This window comes from Stegostoma tigrinum, chromosome 5 (assembly GCF_030684315.1).
Source record: "Stegostoma tigrinum isolate sSteTig4 chromosome 5, sSteTig4.hap1, whole genome shotgun sequence".
Taxonomy (NCBI): Eukaryota; Metazoa; Chordata; class Chondrichthyes; order Orectolobiformes; family Stegostomatidae; genus Stegostoma; species Stegostoma tigrinum.
Window position 1 is genome coordinate 9,316,993 of NC_081358.1, and position 21,423 is coordinate 9,338,415.

Sequence of the window (21,423 nt, forward strand, 5' to 3'; positions counted from 1 at the left end):
GACAGAGAGACGGCGAGGTTGAGGAAGGGGTACTCTCCCAGCGTGATTCGTTATGTGCAGTTTCACTGATATCTTTACGTGAGCCTGACTCAGTCCTTTACAACACGATGACTTAATGACAACCCCCGTGTTTATTACACAGGCATGAAATACGTCGCGGAAGCCTGTCAAAGCCTGTTCTCCAGACCCGGGATTGGAAACTTTAACAAGGAATATTTGACAACTCAGTATCCTTGAAGTGATAGCCAGCTCCGCCAACTGCGAATCCGGGCGCTACCGCCAGAATGGGAAGTGTTCCATCGGGCATTTACAGTTCCGAGAATTTGTTTCATGTTATGAATTTCAGAACCTGAAAACAATGAAGACAAAATAAACTTTTCGCCCCCCTTCCCCAGGGAGCAGTAGCGCCCGGCTAGAAGCCATTAATTGTCACATTCTGTCATTATACGTAGCGAGGAGTACGCGAAACTGGCTTAAATACGTGACCCACGGATGTAGGTTGAACCTCAAATCATTGTACCTTGCGCGAACTGTATTAGCGATGCAGTTTTGCACCAGCCGTTGACAATCTAACCTTTTGTTTTAGTCCTGTTTTAACCCCACTTCTGTGTTTGTTGTGGAAAACTCATTGTCAGTGAATGAACGCGGTCCTTCCGACATTCAGATACGAGTCTCCCCCTCGCCTCTGGTCCTTTTGACGCGGGTCTGTACTGGTGCGCTGGTTAAAATGCAACAAAGGAGAACAGAGAACTCCACTAGCTTGGCATCTTTCACAGACCAAACCCTCCCAACTGGCATTTAATTCAGCAGAAGGTCTACCGCCTAGATATTTAGGACGGGGGTGGGTTCAGCGAACCGTGCTTATTTGTACCCTGGTTATGATTAGAAGCGAGAGTCAAGCAGGTCTATAAATAAACGACTTAAATTATTTGACATTTTAACTGTTGGAAGGTCCCATCTGCACAGAATTCGTGCTCTCTCTCTCTCCCTACGGTAGCTCATACAGTCTGGTAACAGACGCGCTCATCTGAGAGGAAAGAGAGAGGGAGCCGGTCCCGAAATCAGGGCTGAAATGCCAACTGAGTCTGCGGTGTTTTTTTTTAGATTCGCAGTTAAAGTATTTCAGGAATTCCCTCTCCAATGGGTTAAGAGACTGCAAATACGCAGAAGCACGCATACGTCGATTTGCAATCTGCCTTCCCCTCCCTCCAAGCTCCCACCAACCCCCCCCCCCCCCCCAACCTCCACCCCCAGCCCTTGCCGGCTTATTTTTTTTCCCCTCACACGTTTCGAATTGTAAAAGACCAAAATTTCCCTTCCCCTCCTCCTCACTGGTCCTAACGGCAGGAGGAGAGTACGCCTCCTTTTTTATCCACACCCACCCCCTGCCCTCCCCTCGCCTCGCCACACGCAGTCATCTGTTCCGGTCTGACACTCCTGCCGGTAAGCGCGAACTGTGGTCCCTCAAAAGTGAGGCAGCACTCATATTGCAGCAGTTCTAAGAGGGAGTGAGGAACCGGAGCAGCTCTCCAGTGCCGTGCGTCTCCAGCCTTCAGCACCAGGAGGAGCAGAGACAAGAGAAAAAACTTCACAACTTCCCAAGTGCAAAGTTTGCAGGAGCAGAGACAGATACAGGCTGTCCCAGAGAGGGAGAACAGTTTTACGAAAGGACACCTATCTCATCTCTCCTTCTCCGCCGATAGCCCGCAGCAGCAACAGCATCTGTGCCACCTCCAGCGGGAATCGGAACCAGTTCCTGCCCATTTTTACAAAACTTCTGTCAAATTTATTTTTTTTTTCTCTCTCTCTCTCTGTTGTTGTCTGCAAACGATTTGGGGAATTTCTGCCTCGGCCCCTGCCTCCTGGCTGGCTCCCCGATAACCTGTGAAGAAGATGCCTGGCTTTGACCTGTTGACTGCGATGATCCTGCTGCTGTTGGCTTCGAGTTGGGTGACGGCCTCCCCTACGGCCGCTGCCCAGGACGGACCGGGCTCACAGTGCCCGAGCTGCTCGCTGCCCAAGTTGCAGGGGGATCCGGCCGCTGCTGACAGTCAACTCGTGGAAGCCGTGAAGCGGCACATCCTGAACATGTTGCACATGAAGAGCAGACCTAACATCACTCACCCGGTGCCCAAAGCCGCACTTTTAAACGCCTTGAAGAAACTGCACGTCGGACGGGTGCGGGAGGACGGCAGGGTGGAAATCGAGGAGGACTGGTCCAGCAAGTCAGCCCTGAACGAACCCGAACAAGCATCAGAGATCATCAGCTTCGCTGAAGCAGGTAAGTCACGGCAGTCAGCCATCCTCCAGCCTCACACTGGGTCTCCGATTCGGACTAAAGTGCATTGTAAGGCAAATGTGTTTTTATATCTGCGGGATTATTTATTAATGCAACATCCTCTGTGCAGTACGGTCACAAGGGAAAGGGGTTTAAGGATTGCAAAAGATTTAGACAAGTCTGGATGGGGAATAGATTCACTAGCTGTGTTCAAATTATGAAGGGCTTTGATGGATTAAATAAATAGGAAATTGCTGTCTGTGACAATACGCTTTGAGATCAGGAGGCAAAGAAAACAGAGAGGGGAGATTTAAAACAAAAACAGATTTGCAATGCACTGTCTCAAAGCTCCAAGCAGGCAAATTAAACGAGAACTTTCGGAATGAAAATTGATATCAACTCAGAGAGCACTTTGCAGGGTTATGATGAAAGACTAATTGGCAGCAAGTGCAAAGAGTCAGGATGGATTAAACGGGCCGAATAGCTTTCTCCCAGTGGTGTACGACTGTAGGAGCTAAGCCCGGGACCATTAGTATAAGAAATCAGTAGATCGACCAGCATAATCAGTCGCTTTTTATTCATTATTTGAAATTTTTTTGTTAAATCTGCGCTCGGAATGTCCCGCTCTAACAATGTTCATTTGTCCTCGTCCTTTGTGGCTCTCAGGTCCGTCCCAGGACGTGGTACACTTTCAGATCGCCAAGGAGGAGGAAGGGGACCTTTCCCTGGTGGAGCAGGCTAATATCTGGCTGTACCTGAAGCTCTCGAACAAGTCTAACCGGAGCAGGAGTAAAGTGACTCTGAGACTATCGCAGGAAGGAGAAGGCGGCAGGGTGGTCAGCGAGAAACAGGTAGACATCAAGAGGAGCGGCTGGCACTCCCTGCCCGTGTCGAGGACTGTGCAGACGATCCTGGCCAGCACGGATCGGTCCCTCATGCTGAAGGTATCCTGTGAGCTGTGCCTGGAAGCCGGCGTCTCCCCGGTGCTGATAGAAACCGACGTGGAGGAGTCTCACCGGCCCTTCCTGATGCTGCTGGTCCGGGAATCAACGGCGCACACCCACCGGATACGCAAGCGGGGTCTGGAGTGTGACGGCAAAGTCAACATCTGCTGCAGGAAGCAGTTTTATGTGAATTTCCGAGACATCGGCTGGAGTGACTGGATCATAGCGCCGCCTGGTTACTACGGCAACTACTGCGAGGGCGAGTGTCCCAGCCACATCGCCGGTACCTCGGGCTCGTCCCTCTCCTTCCACTCGGCCGTCATCAACCACTACAGGATCCGAGGCTACAGCCCTTTCAACAACATCAAGTCGTGTTGTGTCCCCACCAAACTCAGGGCAATGTCTATGCTGTATTACGATGACGGGCACAATATTGTGAAAAAGGACATTCAGAACATGATCGTAGAGGAGTGCGGCTGCTCATAAACCCCGTGAGATACACATAATGCAGACAGACTCGGACAGAAAGTCACACAGTGAGACAGAGAGAGAGAGAGTCAAAACAGACACATAGTACACAGATCACAGATTTAGGACAGTTCACCGACTGGGTCTCTCCAGAGCCTATAAAACTAACTCTAGACTTCAGACATTTTCACTCGAGGGTCTGGCAGAGCAATGGGTCGAACTGCACCAAACTCCATGTGGCCCTCACAGCCACCCACTTCTCCCTACCTGTGACTTGACACACCTTCCACTCTTACACACAGACACCTGACTTTTTCTGGTGCGTTGGTTTTGTTCATGTTGTGACACTGAATGGCACTTTCAAAGACAAAATGCACAAGATCTAACTTTCTGTTGTTTGAACGCGGGGCAGAGCTTTACCAAGTAGCTGCACTGTTTTCTTCTTTGCAAAACTACTTCCACGTGTGTAAGATGCCTAAGAACAGAACTATGCAATCTCTTTTTTTTAAAAAAAGGCTTTCTTTGGTTTACCTAAAAGGAGACGCTTGCTTCTTTTGGAAGTAAATATTCAGCTGACGAGAGATACTTGAAAGGAAAGTTCGCCCCGCTGCTGGGCTAAACATTTTTTTTAACTTTGTGATCTTTATGCGATTTGCACTAAAACGACGTTTGCCTGTCTAACCGCATCTTAAACAGAAGTGTTTGAAAGGACAGGGAACTGCACTCAGAACAGAACAAAACGAGTTTCTATGAAATTTTGTATCAACGGTCGAACAGACACCAAAGAGATTTGTGTAAATGTTATTGTGTGATTTCTACAAGGATACTATTTTTAAAAGAAAAACTTTAAAAATGTTTTTAAAAAAACCTGTAGATGAATATGGCTGCAGTATCAGGGTTTGGATTTAATACTCAACCGCTTGAGACATCATTACAGATGTACCTGGATGTCTGGGCACCAACGATCTGACCTGAGTTAAATCCTACACCCTAAGTGTAGTTTGCACACTGTCTGAAAGCGATTTGGCAAAAAGCACTTCTAGCGGTCTGCTTATTTCTTATTTAAAAAAAAACAAGCGTGTTAGAAAACAAATCGAACTTTTGCTTAAAAATAGTTGGCCTATTTTTGTAACGACGTCGCCGAGGGCGATTAAAAGTGTTATTAAAGTATCAAATATTGTTCCAGTATTTCATGTGAGATATTGCAAAAGCTTCTTTCTCCATTATAGATTAGTTGCCAATTTAATGAGGCGAAGGACATGGGATTTCCGTCATATTTCCCGGCACCAAATTAGTCTTATTGACTTTGATGATTGTCTTTTCGAGTTGATGTGTGTGTGTTTCTTTTTTGTTAAGAAATGATGCCAGAATGTCATGTTTTAAAGAAGTCATCACAGTCTATCCCCAGTTCCTACTGACTTGCCTGATTCACTGTGCATTTGACGTGGCGCGGCGTTTCAATTGTGGTGATCCCGCAGGCTTCTGAACGGAATCTCGAAAAGTAGTGATTCAGGGCTTAAGCCTTCAGCCGTCATCGCCGAACGCGGATGTTAAGACTGTCTGCGGGAGGCAGCCGGTTGGGAGTCCCTTGTCATCAGACAGGGTGAGAGGCTGAGCCAGTTGCGAGCGAAGTTGGATTTGGAGGGGTGGGGGAGGCGGGGAGGTGGGGTAGAGATTGTTGATGAGCAACTTGGGACCAAACAGAACTGCAACTTCCAGACTGCACTGCAACGACTTAAACGCGTTCCGGAATAACCATTCACTCGGAGGGCGTTTTAACACAGCGTACTTTTTAAAAAAAACATGCATTGAGCTGTGAAAACATTATTTCTAAAATATTCCGTGTAACATATCTGACACGTTGCTGGTTGTTCCCTAGTCCTTGAAAAAACAAGCCTTCAGCGTTAAGAACCAAAAAGGAGTCGTTTATGTGCTTCTTTGGGTTAGATGTATTTTTACACATCACTGTGCAGAACGGTGAGATAATGTATATATATTTCATCAGTCAAAAAAGTTCTATCGCCTTAAAAGACACAGTTTAAATTTGTTGGTCTAGTCAAGCGTGTGCTTTTTTTTCAACAAACAGTTTAGGCAATTGTGTGGGCAGAATGTAAATCTGACCTGATTAGTTCAATGATTGAACCAAATCGCTATTCCGCCCAGTTTATCGGAGTTGACTCTTTAAAAGAACTATCCAGCCTCACCCTCCCTCCTTTCCCAACCATATTTTCCCCTTTCTTATCACATCAAGAACTCCATTTTGAAAGTTGCTCTGGACTTGCTACTGTTGTCCCCTTCAATCCGGGATGGTGTAGTACAAGGTCATTGCATTAGTAATTCAGAAGCTCAGGCTAATGTTCTAGGGGTGCAGCGTCTATTCCCACTGTGGCAGGCAGTGAATTCGACTTCAGTAAAAATGCTAGCGTAATGTTGATCAAGTAACCACTATTTATTGTTGCAAAAACCTAATTGTTTCATTAATGTCCCCTAGGCAAGGAAATATTCAGCTGGTGTGACCTACTTGTGACTCCAGTTGACAATTAAACATCCCCTGAGAAATCAAGAAATTAATAAAGACTGGTCTAGCCAGTAATGTCCACAATCCATAAACAAAAGTAAGAAACAAGTATTTCAGAACACTGTCATGATACAGTATTCATATTACTGCTGTATCCTGCACTGTCCTCTATCCTTTATCTTCAACCACACATGCAGGTCCTTCTTATACCTGGACACTCAGATGTGGAGTTGTGAAATGTAAATTTCAGCACTTATTCAGTTATAACACTTGGCAAGGCTGAGCAGCTTCCACAGTTAGTCTGTCAGGTGAGGCCACGGAGGGATTTGTAATAAAAGAGCATTTTAATATCAAGGCGTAGCTTTGTTCATGTTGAGATCTTGTTGGCATTCCTAAATTTCATTCCAATGTTGCTGCACTAATATGTTTGCAGGTGCACCTGTCAGTTTCTCCATTTATTTCTCACCCATAATTGACCAACAGTTAGAGCAATGCAGTTTATGGAAAACTTTATAAATTGTGTTAATGGATTATGTAGTAATGGATAGGCAACTAACTGAAAAGAAAAACAAACATACTCATGCCACCAGATAATTTAGCAACAAATTTCCACAGAATGTTTTTGATTGTCTCTTAACCAGAACATTTAAAATGTTTTTCTAGTTTCAAAAATATAGCATAATTGCTATAAAGATGTTTTTAGATAATCTAGCTGCAATTGAAATGACAATCTCTGTTTACCTGTTAGCATTCTGTTGCTTCTTTCTATCATTACAGATTAACACATTCTTAAATTGGTAAACAGATAAAAAACAGCTACCCTAACCATTTTTGTTTTATTTTGATTTAAAGTGCACCTTATCTAGACCAACAATCCAAAATTGTCTTTCATCTTCCTGTGCATTTGAAATATAATGCTTTGAAGCAATGTTTGTTCGGCTAATATGATTTCAAATGTAAAATTAATTTATGCACTTAATTGTGTAAACAGTATAATTTGACCATTTAATATTTATTGTATAAATAGTAAATAGATGTTTATTTTTCAGTTGCATAAAGGGATATTAACATATGTTGCAAAATAATAGATGACATTTGTGGAATAAAGCTGTTACCAGCACAAGACATTGACTTACGCACAGTCTGGAAGTCAGTGTATTTCCCACACCAAACGACAAATAGGCAGTTTAAACAGCCTAGTACCATTTGCACAATTTGACCTTTGCTATCCATTTAGTTCAGGAAATGAAGTAACTTCATTCAGCCTGCATCATGTCTCAGTAGCAGCACATAATCCCTCTCAGTTACCAGATCATGGGCTCAAGCCTCACTCCAGAGACTGGAGTACCATATCCAGGCTAACAATTCAGTGAAATACTGATGGAGCAACTGTTACTCAAATGAAGTGGTACACCAAGGTCCTGTCTACCATCTCTGGTGGATGTAAATGATTCACATCTACAGTTCCAACATTGCAATAATCCTATATTCAAGAGGTGCATCTGTGGCTTTGGAGATGTTTGGGGCACCCTGAAGCTGTGAAAGGCATTTTATGAACAAAAGTCATTCTTTCTTTTATTGTATAAGACTACAGAAGACAATAATGTCCTCCTGCGTCCACGTTATTTAAATGTGACATGAACAAAAGTGTCAGATTCATTACTGTCTAATTCATGTCATGTGTTTAAATTATTTTGAAAAGAGAAACTTTCTAAAATGTGACGATTTTGATGACTTTGGAACGAATTAGGTTTCTGAGTACTGAATTTCCACGTAATTCTATCTTTATGTAAACATCAGTGTCATCCACAATAAATTAAAGAAAACCATACTGTTTTTAAAACTTATGTTTGTTTCATTGCGCACAGATATCCTTGGCCCCAACAATTGCTTACAGTTGAAACAGAATCTGAACCTATTTTGGGTTTTCATCACCCATTGTATTTTATTTGACAATTAGTTAACACTCATGTAAAATCCCACCCTACATGTAAAATCACACACTAATACATTCTGTTGATCAAGAAATTTAATTCATAACATTTGAAATTTAAATCATAAAACATAAATGCTCTGTAGGCTATTTACCGACCAAAGTTATTCTTTTCCAACTGATTTTGCAATGTTGTGTGCATTCTTTTTGCTATTTAAATGCAATTATGCTTAATATTGAATCTTGCAAAAGTGCACTACCTCCATTCACAACACCCATCTTTCATCTACATTGCTGTGAAGCCAAATGTGTACGTGTGAACTTCCATGTGGAGCTAATGTTTTTGTCATGTATAGCATGCCAGAATGATAAGATCAAGTATTACATTTGTACACAGGCTAATGCTGACCCATCCCTTGCATTTTGCTCAGAATACACAAGTTTATCCTTTTCCAGAAGACAGTGACAGCAATTTAAATGTACAATCAGTTTCACCTTGCACAAACAACTCAGTTTTTAATAATCCTTTGGGATGAAGTTAATTAAATATATTTGGGGTCAAAGTGGTTTCAAGAAATGAAGTAACTTCATTCAGCCTGCATCATGTCTCAGTAGCAGCACATAATCCCTCTCAGTTACCAGATCATGGGCTCAAGCCTCACTCCAGAGACTGGAGTACCATATCCAGGCTAACAATTCAGTGAAATACTGATGGAGCTAAGCTAACTACATAAGAGTTTGTAGACTGTTAGCTGACCCAACAAGGTCTACATTACTCCACAGATGATTGATCATCTTGACTGTTTCATGAAAGAAACTTTCTGAAAAAGTTTGAGGTTTCTCCTATTTTACCTCCAGAGCATTCTGCTAGTCAGTGTCTGAAAGGTCACAGAAGAGTACTGTAGACCAGCAACAAGAAAGTTAACAGTGGCTCATATTAAAAAGATGGCCATTTTTATAAGTCCAATCCCAGCACTTTTAGGGCTCCCAAGTTCACCATTTCAAACTAACATTTTGCATTTGGTCAAGAATACTGTTCCTACAGATAGCGAAAGTATCTCCTACAGGTAGCTCACATCCTGTTTCTCAAATGCCCATCAATCACCTGCAAGGCACAAGTCAGGAGCCTGATGGAATACTCCCTACTTTCCTGAATAAGCAATATAAAACTCAAGAAGTTTGACAGCATCCAAGACTAAGCAGCCTGTTTGATAAGCACTTCTTCCACCATCTTCAACACTCACATCCTTCACCACTGATGCGCAATGATGGAAATGGGTACAATACCTAGGATATACTGCAGTCACTTATCAAGATCCCTTAGACAGAACCTTTGAAACCTGTGACTTGTCTCAGCTGGAGGGATAAGGGCAGCAGATATATGGGAATTCTACTACCTGCCAAGACACCACTGTGTCACTCAAAACTATATCATCCTTCACTTTGACTGTAATGCCCAGATCTCAGGTGAGGTTCTCCAGTTTGTTGTGGTTCCAGATGGGATGCCTGAAGCATTAAACTCTGACATTGGTGCTAAAGACATAGGTAGGAAAAGCAATGTTGTCCTGAAGGCAGAATTTCGGGAGTTTGGAGGAAAATTATAATGCAAAATCTCAAGAGAAGAAATCTCAGAATTTCTCCCCACAACTCATGCTTGTGAGAATCAAAACAGGGGGATTGATCAATTGAATATGTAGCTGGAGATCATATGTTAGAAGCAGGGCATCAGATTTCTGAGAATTTGGGACCAAATTTTGAACAGATGGGGCCTACACAATCTGAACAGGTTGCACCTTAATGGGACTGGGACTGAGATCCCCACAGGCAGATGTGGTAGTGTTGTTTGGATGGGTTTAAACTAGCTTGCCAAGAGGATAGGAATCCGACAACTAACCCAAATGGGAAGGGAGAAAGATGATAAAAAGAAATTAAAAAGATGCTAGGGGGACTAGAAGACAGGAGAAACAAAGTTTTGTGTCAAGTATGCTTTGAAAGTGGAATAATGTCAAAAAGACAAATTTAAGGGCACTCTACCTGAACAAGAACAGCATTCACAACAAGTTAGATGATTTAAGGCACAAATAAATATGCCTGGGCGTGAACCAATTGCCATTACTGAAACATGGCTGTACGACGACCAGTATTGGGAGCTCAATATTTAAGTAAGTTCAATGTTTAGTGAGAAAGGGCAACAAGGAAAAGTGGGTTGCAATGATAATAATGGATGGAGCCAATACATTGGTAAGGGAGAAACTCCAATTGGAAAAACAATTTGTGGAATCTGCTGCTGGAACTAAGAGACAGCAAAGGACAGCAAACATTGGTTATTGTTATTTATAGGCCACCAAATAGTAGCGGTATTGTCAGGCATGGCATTATTTAGGAGATGAGAGAAGCCTGTAGCATGAACTACACAGTAATCATGGGTGATTTCATTCTGCATTTAGACTGGGCAAACTAACGAAGTGCGAAGGTTTGAAAGACAAGTTTCTGAATGGTTATCTAGGGTAATATGTTGAGGAGCCAAATACAGGAGAATAGGATATGAATGCCATCTACCAAAAATCATTAAAACAGACTTGTAAAGCCTTTATATGTGTATAAAAAAGAAATGTTGGCTAAAAAGCCTGTGGGTCCATGAAAAGCAGAATCAGGAGAAATTATATTGGAGAATAGAACAATGGCAGAAAAGCTAAATGATTATTCTGTAGTGTGAGTCACTGATTATTCTGTATCTGTTTTAACTGAAGAAGGTGGAAGAATTCTCCCAGGATTAGAGATCCAACAGGTTAAGGAGAATGAAGAGTTGAAGGAAATTAGCATTAATCGTAAGATTGTACTGAAGAAGTTAACAGGGCTGAAAGTAGGTAAATCTCCAGGACCTGACGGTCCAGATCCCACAATGTTGAAGAAAGTTGCTATAGAGATAATCGACACATTCATGATAACCTTCCAAAATTCTGGCATGATACCTGCAGATTGGAAGGTAGCAGATGTCACTCCAATATTTAAGAAGGGAGTGAGAGAGAAAACTGGAAACAAGAGAACAATTAACTTTACATCAGTCATTGAAAAGTGCTAAAATTTATTAAAGAAGCTGAGATAAATACTTATCTGGTTGATAATGATCTGATTTTGGACAGTCAGCATGGATTTGAGTGTGGTAAATCATGTTTGAAAAACTTGTTGGAGTTTTTTGAAGATTGGTAAACTAGAGCTGATGGCATAGTATGTCTAGATTTTCAGAAGGCTTTTGATCACATCCCTCCAAAGGAGTCTGGTTAGAAAAGTTTAGCAAATGGTATGAAGTAATGTTTACACAAGGAATAACACCTGCCTGACAGAGAGGAAACAGAGAGTTGGAATAAATGGGTCATGGTCACATTTGCAGTCAGTAACAATGGGTTACCACAAGGATCAGCATTTGAGTCCCAGCTTCTCAAAGTATATATCAATGATTTGGAGATGGGGACCTAATGTGTTCTTTCCAAATTTGCGAATGATACAAAACTGGGTGGGAATATGTGTTGTGAAGAAGTTGTAAAATAGATTTGGGAGGATTTTGACAAGCTAAGCGTATTTACATTAGATTTACCTCTGCAATTCTTTTTCTTTAGTAGCAGTGCTTTTTAAAAATAAACCCGTTTTGAATTAAAAATAAAAATGGCTACATATGTTTTGAAGTTCTGATCCATCATCAAAACATTTCCCTATAATGAGATTCATTTTCTTTTGTCATTACAGATGAGAAAAAAACATAAAAGATCAGACATAGGCACAAGCACAGTAATTCCTGAAGCTTTCAGCAATTCCTTTTGCACTTAAGCAGGTTTGTTTACCTTCTAGACAGGGCATCTGAAAATATATTTAATTTCCTGGCATTGTGAGTGATTTTTAAGTGGTATGGTTGAAGAAACAAGCTACAATGGAATAACCTGGCCTTCTGGGTCTTAAACTTTTCTGTAAAAGTTAATGGGATGTGGTCAGTACAGGCTGTGGTCTCTCCATATCCATTGAGTCATAAATCTGAAGACATTTGAGAGCCAGTAATAATGCCAAGGTTTTCTTCTCTCCTGTGGAGTATTATCTCTGATGCCTGTTCAGACTTTGGAAAAGTAACCAAATAGCCTCTCTATTCCAGCTTGTCTTCATGAAAGAGGACATCCCCTAATCTGATGTCTCTCACATTGAGGACTACTTTAAATTATTGTTAAAATTTGGGAACCACAAGCATAGTCTTGATCATAAAAATTATCTTCAGCTTTTTCAAAGCTGTTCGGCATTTCTTTATCCATATTCCTTTTGATGATTTTCTGGGCTAGTTCTGCCACAGTGGAGCTAGTTGTTGAAATTTGGGATGAAATTTCAGCAGAACCCATATGTTTCTAGACTGTAACTGATTATCATACCTAATGCATAGAATGCATAGACTAATGCGTAGAACCTGCTTGCATCGAAGACAGTGGGAACAGCAAGAGGTGGAAAGGCCTTTATAATGCATTGTGCAGGAATGCAGGTGGAAACTTTTGATCAGACTGGAAAGAAAAATCTTGTGGATAGCTAAAACAAGATTGAAAGAATTGCCGTGCTTGGACTACTCTGGAGAGGCTCTATTGCAAAGAAAAATTTGCTGTGAAAAGCAGTTGTAAAATTGTAAATTTCCAGGCTGAGAAAATAAAATAAGCAGGAACAAGCCCTTAGAAGCTAAAAATCACTTTGGATTGATTCTGAGAAAATTGATTGTCTGTGCAAAGGACAGTGTAAAACATATCTATGGTATATTGTCCTCCAGTTGGCTTATGGTTTAACGTATAAGTTACTGACAACGATAACATATTTAAAATAATTATTTTTGTTGCTTGTTACAATAAACATCTTAAGACGTAAACATTGGTGTGTCATTTTTTTCAGCTATCAGTCGGAGATTCAAAATTCCTTTTTAAAAAGTTATCAATTTCTGCCGTGATTGTAACATCCCATCAGTATCTTTCCTACTTCTCTTTAACTTCATATCTTTCTTTTTCTCCTTCTCTGGCCCTTTCTCTTTTATTTGCTTTCACTCTTTCACTTAATTGCTCTCTGTCTCTCAAGGGGAAAGTGCTCATGACCAACAATGCATGTCCTTATCTAAGTAACTGAGCTCAGAACTTTTACAATGCTGGGAATAATCGAAATAAACCATTGCTTTGCTTTCGACAAAAGTCTTGTTTAAGTTTCAGTTTCCATTTCTGATATTTGAACCACCTGCCTTGGGTAGATTGCCCTATTCCTGCAACTGAGTGAATTGAATTGCTGAGAGGTCCACACCAGAGAAAGGTGACGTAAATAAATTATGTGGGGAGAATTCTTATGTGAGTAACTTAGTAGAAGGTAAACTAAGGCTATTTCTTCTGGGTTTCTATGTGCCTCAATGTTGAACCTGTTTCTGTTGTCTCCACTGTGCCGGGTTTATACTTATGTTGATCGTGGCTCGGATCAGGCAATGGTTCATCCAGCAGTTGTCAGCTCCTGTTGTGGCACATGTGATTTTTAACATCTTTCCGACCCCTTTCTCTGATGATGACATAGTCAAGGAGGTGCCAGTGTTTGGGGTACGGGTGCTGACACATTTTCTTCTCTTTGTCCCTTTGGCGGAACAGTCCTCCTAAACCATAGGAGGGGAGATGATGGCCGCATGATATTATGGCTGGACTGGTAATCCAGAGACCCAGGTAATGTTCTGGGTACTTGGGCTCGAATCCTGCCACGGCAGATGGTGGAATTTGAATTTGATAAAGTGTCTGGAATTAAAAATCTAACGATGACCGTGAATCCATTGTCGTTTGTGGGAAAAACCCATCCGGTTCACTAATGTCCTTTCGGAAAGGAAACCACCATCCCTACCTGGTGTGGCCTACATGTGACTCCAGACCCACAGCAATGTGGCTGACTCTTAACTCACCTCTGGGCAATTAGGGATGGACAATAAATGCTTCCTAGTCAGCAACACCCCCATCTTGTGAATGAATAAATGAATGAATAAAGAATCTCCTCCCCATGGCTGAGGAACTCCTCCCAGAGTTGCAGTGTGGTTTTCGGCCAGGGAGTGGCACAACAGATATGATTTTCAATGCACGATAGCTGTAAGAGAAGTTCAGAGAAAAGACCTACCCCTGTTCATGGCCTTCTGCAACTTTACGAAGGCATTTGATACTATCAAGTGAGAAGCATTATGGAGTGTCCTTCTCTGCTTTCATTGCACCATAAAGTTTGTCATCATCTTCACCTGCTCCACGATGACATGGAAGTCATAGTAATGATAATTGGCTCCACCAACGACCTGTTCCCCTATGGGCCAGAGTCAAGCATCATCACCCCAATGCTGTTTTCGATCTACCTCACCGCAATGCTTCACTTCACTGCTGACAGGCTTCCCACTGGCATGGAGCTAACTTACAGAATCTCTGGGAAATTATTCAACCTCCGCCACCTTCAAGCCAAAACCAAAGTCCCTCCAACCAGTGTCATCAAGCTGCAGTACGCAGATGATGCTTGTGTATGTGCAATCTCAGATGATGTACACCAGGCCATAGTCAGCACTTTTACAGAGCCATATGAGAGCATGGGTCTCACCCTGAACTTCCTCAAGATGAAGGTCCTTCATCAACCAGGCCTGGCATTGTGGAGCAAACCCCTGATCATCAAGCTACATAGGGAGGCCTTAGAGAAAACTAACCACTTCCAATACCTCGGAAGTGTTCTGTTGGCCAAACCAGCTATTGATGAAGAGATCCAGCATCGCCTCCAAGTGTGTCAGTGCAGCCTTTAGCTGCCTGAGAAAAAGAGGCACTAGAGCAGTAGCACCAATGCTGCCCATACAAGATCCTGTGAATCCGCTGGGAAGACGCACCGACACCAGAGTCCATGGCCTGGCCAACATCCTCAGCACTGAGGCACTGGCCACCCTTGATTGGCTACCACGGGCTGGGCATGTCGGCCACATGACTGGCACAAGGTTCCCCGAGCAGATGCTCTACACCCAGCTTTGAAACGGCAGGCAAGTCCCAGGTGGAGAGAGAAAGTGCTTCACTGATATCCTGAAGGTCTCACTGGTGAAGTGTGGCATGCCCACAGATACCTGGGAATCACTGGCCTAAGACTGTCCAAAGTGGAGGAGCATCCAGAAAGCTGTTGAGCATGGGAAAATGTGGAAGCCAGATGACTACAGTGAAAAGAGTGCACTGCCACACAAATGCTCTAACCACGCCTTCCTGTGACGATTTTCTGCCCCAAACAGAGCCTGTGGTAGGCCCATCGATCTGTACAGCCACCTACAGACTCACCCTGAGAGTGGAAGACAATCATCTGCATCTGCAAGGGAGTGTTGATGAATGAATGAATGGTCCATTGAATGAGTCCCATGTCAAGCAGTAATCTTCCTTCTGCATTGACCAATCTTCATATATGAGTTCCGGCCAGATCATAAAATAAAACAATGATCATTAAGAGAAATGACTGTTTCTGAATATGGGTAATTCAAGGAAAGGTATTATGTAGATGTGAACATATCTGTTGCATTTATTCAAAGATTATTTAAGAAATGAAAAAAAAGGTAATTGCATTTATTTAGGACTTTAAGACATCCCAAAGACTTTTACATCCAATGAAGTATTTTTGCATAGTAGTTGTATCACAGGAAAGTGTGACAGTCAATAAAAGCTCAAGCAGCAATGAGATGATGACAAGATAACATAGTCCAGTGACATTGATTAATGAATAAAAGCCAGCCCAGACACCAGCAAGAGCTACCCTGCTCTTCTTAATTGTGTCTTGGGATCTTTTATATTCACTTGAAAGAATCAATGAATTACTCAATGATTCATCTGAAAGGTTGAGTAGGATTGGCGGCCATTGCTCTTTTTTTTATGGGGTGGCCATACACAAAGAAGAAAACATAACAGTTTTAAAACTGTCAAAAAGCAAGAAGAGTTCCTCTTCTCCATGGAAAAACTGATCATCAATTATTATAAGAACACAACTGTTTACCTAAAGTAGATTTAAATTTGATGTAACTGACATTAGCTGCTTAATTTCTAAACATAGCTTCCATAAAGTCTAGGTGAAGTAAAGGTCTGGCTTTTGATTTGTGCAATAATAGTTATGTGTGCGCTATCCCAATGCAGGATTCACAGCACAGTCACCCATGACCTAACAAATTGTGAACTTGACCTGAATTCTGTGTACATTACACATTTATTTCTTGTTTTAAAAAATAACTCCAATGCTTTAAGTAGGAACTAAAGTGTCCGGTACAAGACTACTCCTTTATTGAATGAAATTCCATTAAGATGCATATTTGGGTCACTTTGCCAAATACTGTGCTTAGAAAGCTAGCATGTGTTTCTAAAAGTGAGCCAGAAGAAACCAGGAATAAGGAAATTGTTTTTGTAATTTCTGCTGTTATGTTGTTGATTGCATGTTAGCTGTAAACTTTAGACATTTATGCAAAGCCATTTGTGTCAACCAGAGAACTCCAATAAAATCACCAACAGCTAACTGTATAAAGAAAGCTAATTAAATTTACAGGGACAAAACAGGTAATGTTTACAAATTCACTTGGGACCATTGCATAACACAATTGAGGTGATTGTTTTCACTTGCCATTTATGTTGGGGCATAGAAACTAAATTGCAAAGAAATGGCTAGTTATGTTAATTATCACGACTTTTCATTCTTACTGTTTTGTTGCATATTTCATTTAACTATAATTAATTTTTGCTGAAGGATATCCCTTACACAAGCATTTGTAATTAGGCCCTCAAATGAAGAGCATAATTTTCAATTTCTATTAATTTTGTGGAAAGCAAGTGTTTCAGTCAGATGTGCAAATGTTTCTCAGACAGTCGATCCATGAAGCAAAAAAATCCCCAAATTCCAATTGTTTTGCACCATTTTTTCTTTGTTTTTGTCATTTCAATATATCAATGCCTGCTTCCTTCCTTGATTTGAGTTTTTCCACTAGGATAGTAGTTCATTCCTGCTGAAATAAAATGATGAATAATCAGCATCCTTTGAATGCCACTGTACAATGTAACAATGGCTTTTTGTAGGTTGTATATCTGTATAATGTCCTTGCTTCCTCACAGATCACTTTAAGCTTTGAAAACCCTTTCATGACATTTTTTATCATTTCAAAGAAATGAGTCACAAATTAAAAAGGTGAAAACTACAAAAAGCCAATCCTAACCATATCAGATTGAATATCACATCTTGTGGCCTTCGTATTTCTCTCCTTCAAAGTTATTGCTTTTCCTAGCTTACTGTCAACTCCTGCCTGGCTGTTCACTGCTTCTTTTTGTATTTTTTTCCTTTTGTCATTGTGGCTGTTACTGCTCAGAAGACCACCTTAATCTGGGTGTTTCTGCATGTCCTAAAAAGAAAAAGAAGTTGCATTTATACAGTACTTTTCATAACATCAGGTCATATCAAAGCACTTTACATTAAATTTAAAGTGCTCTTAAAATGTTGTCACTGCTGTAATGTAAGCCTGTCAATTATTTCAGATTCTCCTTTGAAGGGATCGAGGAGGTTAGAATGATGATGGTGTATAATTATAATTTTCAGCAAATTAACCATTAGAATCATAGAGTCATTGAGATATACAGCAGGGAAACAAACACTTTGGTCCAACTCATCCATGCTGACCAGACATTGTAGATAAATCTAGACCCATTTATCAGCACTTGGTCTATATCTCTCTAAACCCTTCCTATTGGTACATCTATCCAGGCACCTTTTAAGTGTTATAGTCATACCAGCCTCCACCACTTCCTCTGGCAGCTCATTCCATACACACACCACCATCTGTATGAAAAAGTTGCCCATAGGTCCCTTTTATATCTTTTCCCTCTCATCTTAAACCTATGACTTCCAGTTTTAGACTTCCCCACCCCAGGGAAAGATCTTGCCTATTTATCATCTCCATGCCACTCATTTTTTAATAAACATTTATAAGGTCACCCCTCAGCCTCCAATGCTCCAGGGAAAATAGCCCCAGCCTATTCAGCCTCTCCCTATTGCCCAAGCCCTCCAAACCAGCAACATCCTCATAAATCTTTCCTGAACAATTTCTAGTTTCACAACATCCTTCCTATAAGATAGAGTAATACTCTAAAAGTGGCTGAACCAATGTCCTGTACTGCTGCGACATGATCTCCCAACTCCTATACTCAATGAACTGATCTTTAAAGGCAAGTATACCATCACCTTTTTCACTATCTTGTTTACCTGTGACTCCACTTTCAAGGGACTAGGAACCTGCACTCCAAGGTCTCTTTGTTCAGTAACACGCCCCAGGACCTTAACTTTAACTGTGTAAGTCCTGCCCTGATTTGCTTTTCCAAAATGCAACACCTCACATTTATCTAAATTAAACTCTATCTGCCACTCCTCGGCCCATTAGACCATGTGATCAAGATCCCGTTGTACTCGATGGTAACCTTCCTCGCTGTCCGCTACATTTCCAATTTTAGTGTCATCTGCACACTTACTAACTATACCTTCTATATTCACATCCAACATATTCACGGGAAAAACTTTGTGCATAAAGTCATTCTGCTCAATTGTCTTCTGGGATAAAAACTCATTTTATTTGAGGACTTAAGAGACTTTCTTCTGGACGACAGGTCACTTTTCAGTCAGCAAGTTCTTCTATCAGAATGCTGCTATCTATTTACTTAATCACAATGATACCTCATAGTATTGGCTGTATTAATTGAGGTATTAGTGACAATTAAGGTTGTTTCAAAGGAAAAATATAATTGCCACACACCACAAAAACCACATGAACTCCACCACAATCTCACAGGCACAACATCTCAATTTCCCGCTCGATCATAGCCACCCCCACATGAAGTCGGCAGCTGGTTACACCCAGTTTAGATCACAATTAAATAATCATGAGATTAAATTCAGTTTAGATCCCAGAAGTTGCAGCGTGAATGTGAAATGGGCTTAGGAACACTTAAGGAGAGAATAGTTGCTTTCAGATGGAGGAAAGTCTACAAGTCTTCTCCGGAGTGATAATGGGAACTGCAGATGCTGGAGAATCCAAGATAATAAAATGTGAGGCTGGATGAACACAGCAGGCCCAGCAGCATCTCAGGAGCACAAAAGCTGACGTTTCGGGCCTAGACCCTTCATCAGAGCTGATGAAGGGTCTAGGCCTGAAACGTCAGCTTTTGTGCTCCTGAGGTGCTGCTGGGCCTGCTGTGTTCATCCAGCCTCACATTTTATTATCTAAGTCTTCTCCGGAGTTTGCTATCAGACTAGTACTCATTTGGATAGACATTAATGACTTAAGCGAGTGTTAGGTGCAAATCCTTAAGGCTTCTGGATGTCACAAAACTCAGAAATATGTAAAACAATGAGAAGGAACAGGGGTCAGACTGGTGAAATCGATAGATAAATGGAAGATGGAATTTATTACAAAGAAATATTGACATTTGAAGATGACAACTTAAGTTGAGAAGAATGTAGCAAATGAGGTCACTGGGTTTATTAATAGATGCATGGAGTACAAAAGCCAGGAAGCCAGGCTAAATTATTCCATTTTACTGGTTTGGCCTTAGATGGAGTACTGTGTACAACTGTGGGAGCCACACTTTAGGAAGGGTTTCAAGGTCCTAGTGATGGAACAGAAAAGATTTGTTAGATTTACCAGTGGTGAAGGATTTCAGAAACTGGAGAAATTACAGTTCTCAGAACACAAAAGGTTAAAAGGAGATATTTTCAAAGGTGTTCAAAATCATGCATAGTTTTAACACAGCAAATAAGGAGAAAGGTCTTCCCACAGCAGGAGGATTACTAACCAAAGAACATACATGAAAGAATCAGCACTGTTGTGAGGAAACAATGTGTTTACTTAGTGAGCTGTTTTGATCAAGAAGGCATTACTTGAAAAGGTGGTAGAAACAGATGCAATAATATCTTTAAAAAAGTAAGTTAGATACAGAGCATTTGGGGCGTGGGCATTGCTGGCATGACCACCACTTGTTGGCCATCCCTGACTGTCCTTGAGTGGCTTCCTGGGCCACGTCAAGGGGCAGTTAAAGGTCAATTACATTTCAGTGGATCTGGAGTCAAATGCAAGTAAGACCAAGCAAAGCTGACAGATTTTCTTCACTAAAGGACTTAAGTGAACCAGACAGGTTTGATAACAATCATGATGGCTGCATGGTGGCCATTACCATGAACAGCCTTCAATTTACTTTAAAGCCACGAGTCAACTGCTGAGGTGGGGCTGAAACGATGTCCCCACAGTGTTATCAGGAACCCTTGGGCGCAGTGACAATACAGCCACGCCACCCTCTCCCCTTGCTTCAAATCCTTCAAGGGAAGTTGGTGGTTGGCAGGGAAGGGCAGTAGGGTGGCGCAGTGGTTAGCAATGGCAGTGGTCACAACGCCAGGGACCTGGGTTCAACTCTATCCTCGGGCGGCTGTCTGTTCAGAGTTTTCACATTCTCTCCCTGTTTGCAAGGGTTTCCTGTGAGTACTCTGGTTACCTACCACAGTCCAAAGATGTGCAGGATAGGTGGATTGGCCATGGTAGAAATTGTCCTGAAGTGTCCAGAGATATGTGAGTTTGCCATGGTGAAAAAAAACCTCATGCAAAGTTACAGGGATGAGATGCAATGGGGTGGGATTCTGTTTGGAAGGTCAGTGGAGCCCTGGCTGTGTCCTTCTGCACTGCAGTGATTCTACGACAAGATTTTTAGGGCCAAACAGTGAATTCGGGGTGTAGGACTTATTAGATAGCTCTGCTACTTTCTAAGTGGAATTCAGCTACAATGACACTCAAGAAGCACTACGCCATCCAGAGTAGAGATGAATATTTGATTTTAGTTCATTGATCACATCAAAAGGCCCTTCTCTCTGGTGCCACTGCTATTGTAATACGTAATACATAAAAGATTCACTTCCATACAGTAGGAGGTTGAAAGTTTTACTCGTGCCATTCAAGTGCCAGGCAATGATCATCTCCAACAATGCAGAAAGTAATCATCACCCGTTACTGTTCGATGGTATCGTCATCACTGAAATCCCCATTATCAAAATCCTGAGCAGGATTGCCATTGACCAGAAACTGAGCTGGACCAGCTATATGTAGTTGCAAGAGCAGATTAGAGGCTAAGAACTATGTGACATGTAACTCACCTTGTGTCTCCCTAATGCCTGTACACAATCTGTAAGGTGCAAGTCAGGAGGACGATCGAATAATCTTCACATGCTTGGATGAGTGCAG

The 21,423-nt window shown here is 41.6% G+C and overlaps 1 protein-coding gene across 1 annotated transcript; it reads left to right on the forward strand.

The window, feature by feature from the left end:
* The first annotated feature begins 1,516 nt into the window (after positions 1-1,516).
* inhbab (inhibin subunit beta Ab) lies at positions 1,517-4,894 on the forward strand. Its single transcript, XM_048528495.2, has 2 exons — positions 1,517-2,281; positions 2,945-4,894. The coding sequence occupies exons 1-2, from the start codon at positions 1,894-1,896 to the stop codon at positions 3,706-3,708; spliced, it is 1,152 nt and encodes a 383-aa protein (XP_048384452.1). The 5' UTR covers positions 1,517-1,893; the 3' UTR covers positions 3,709-4,894.
* Positions 4,895-21,423: the final 16,529 nt, after the last annotated feature.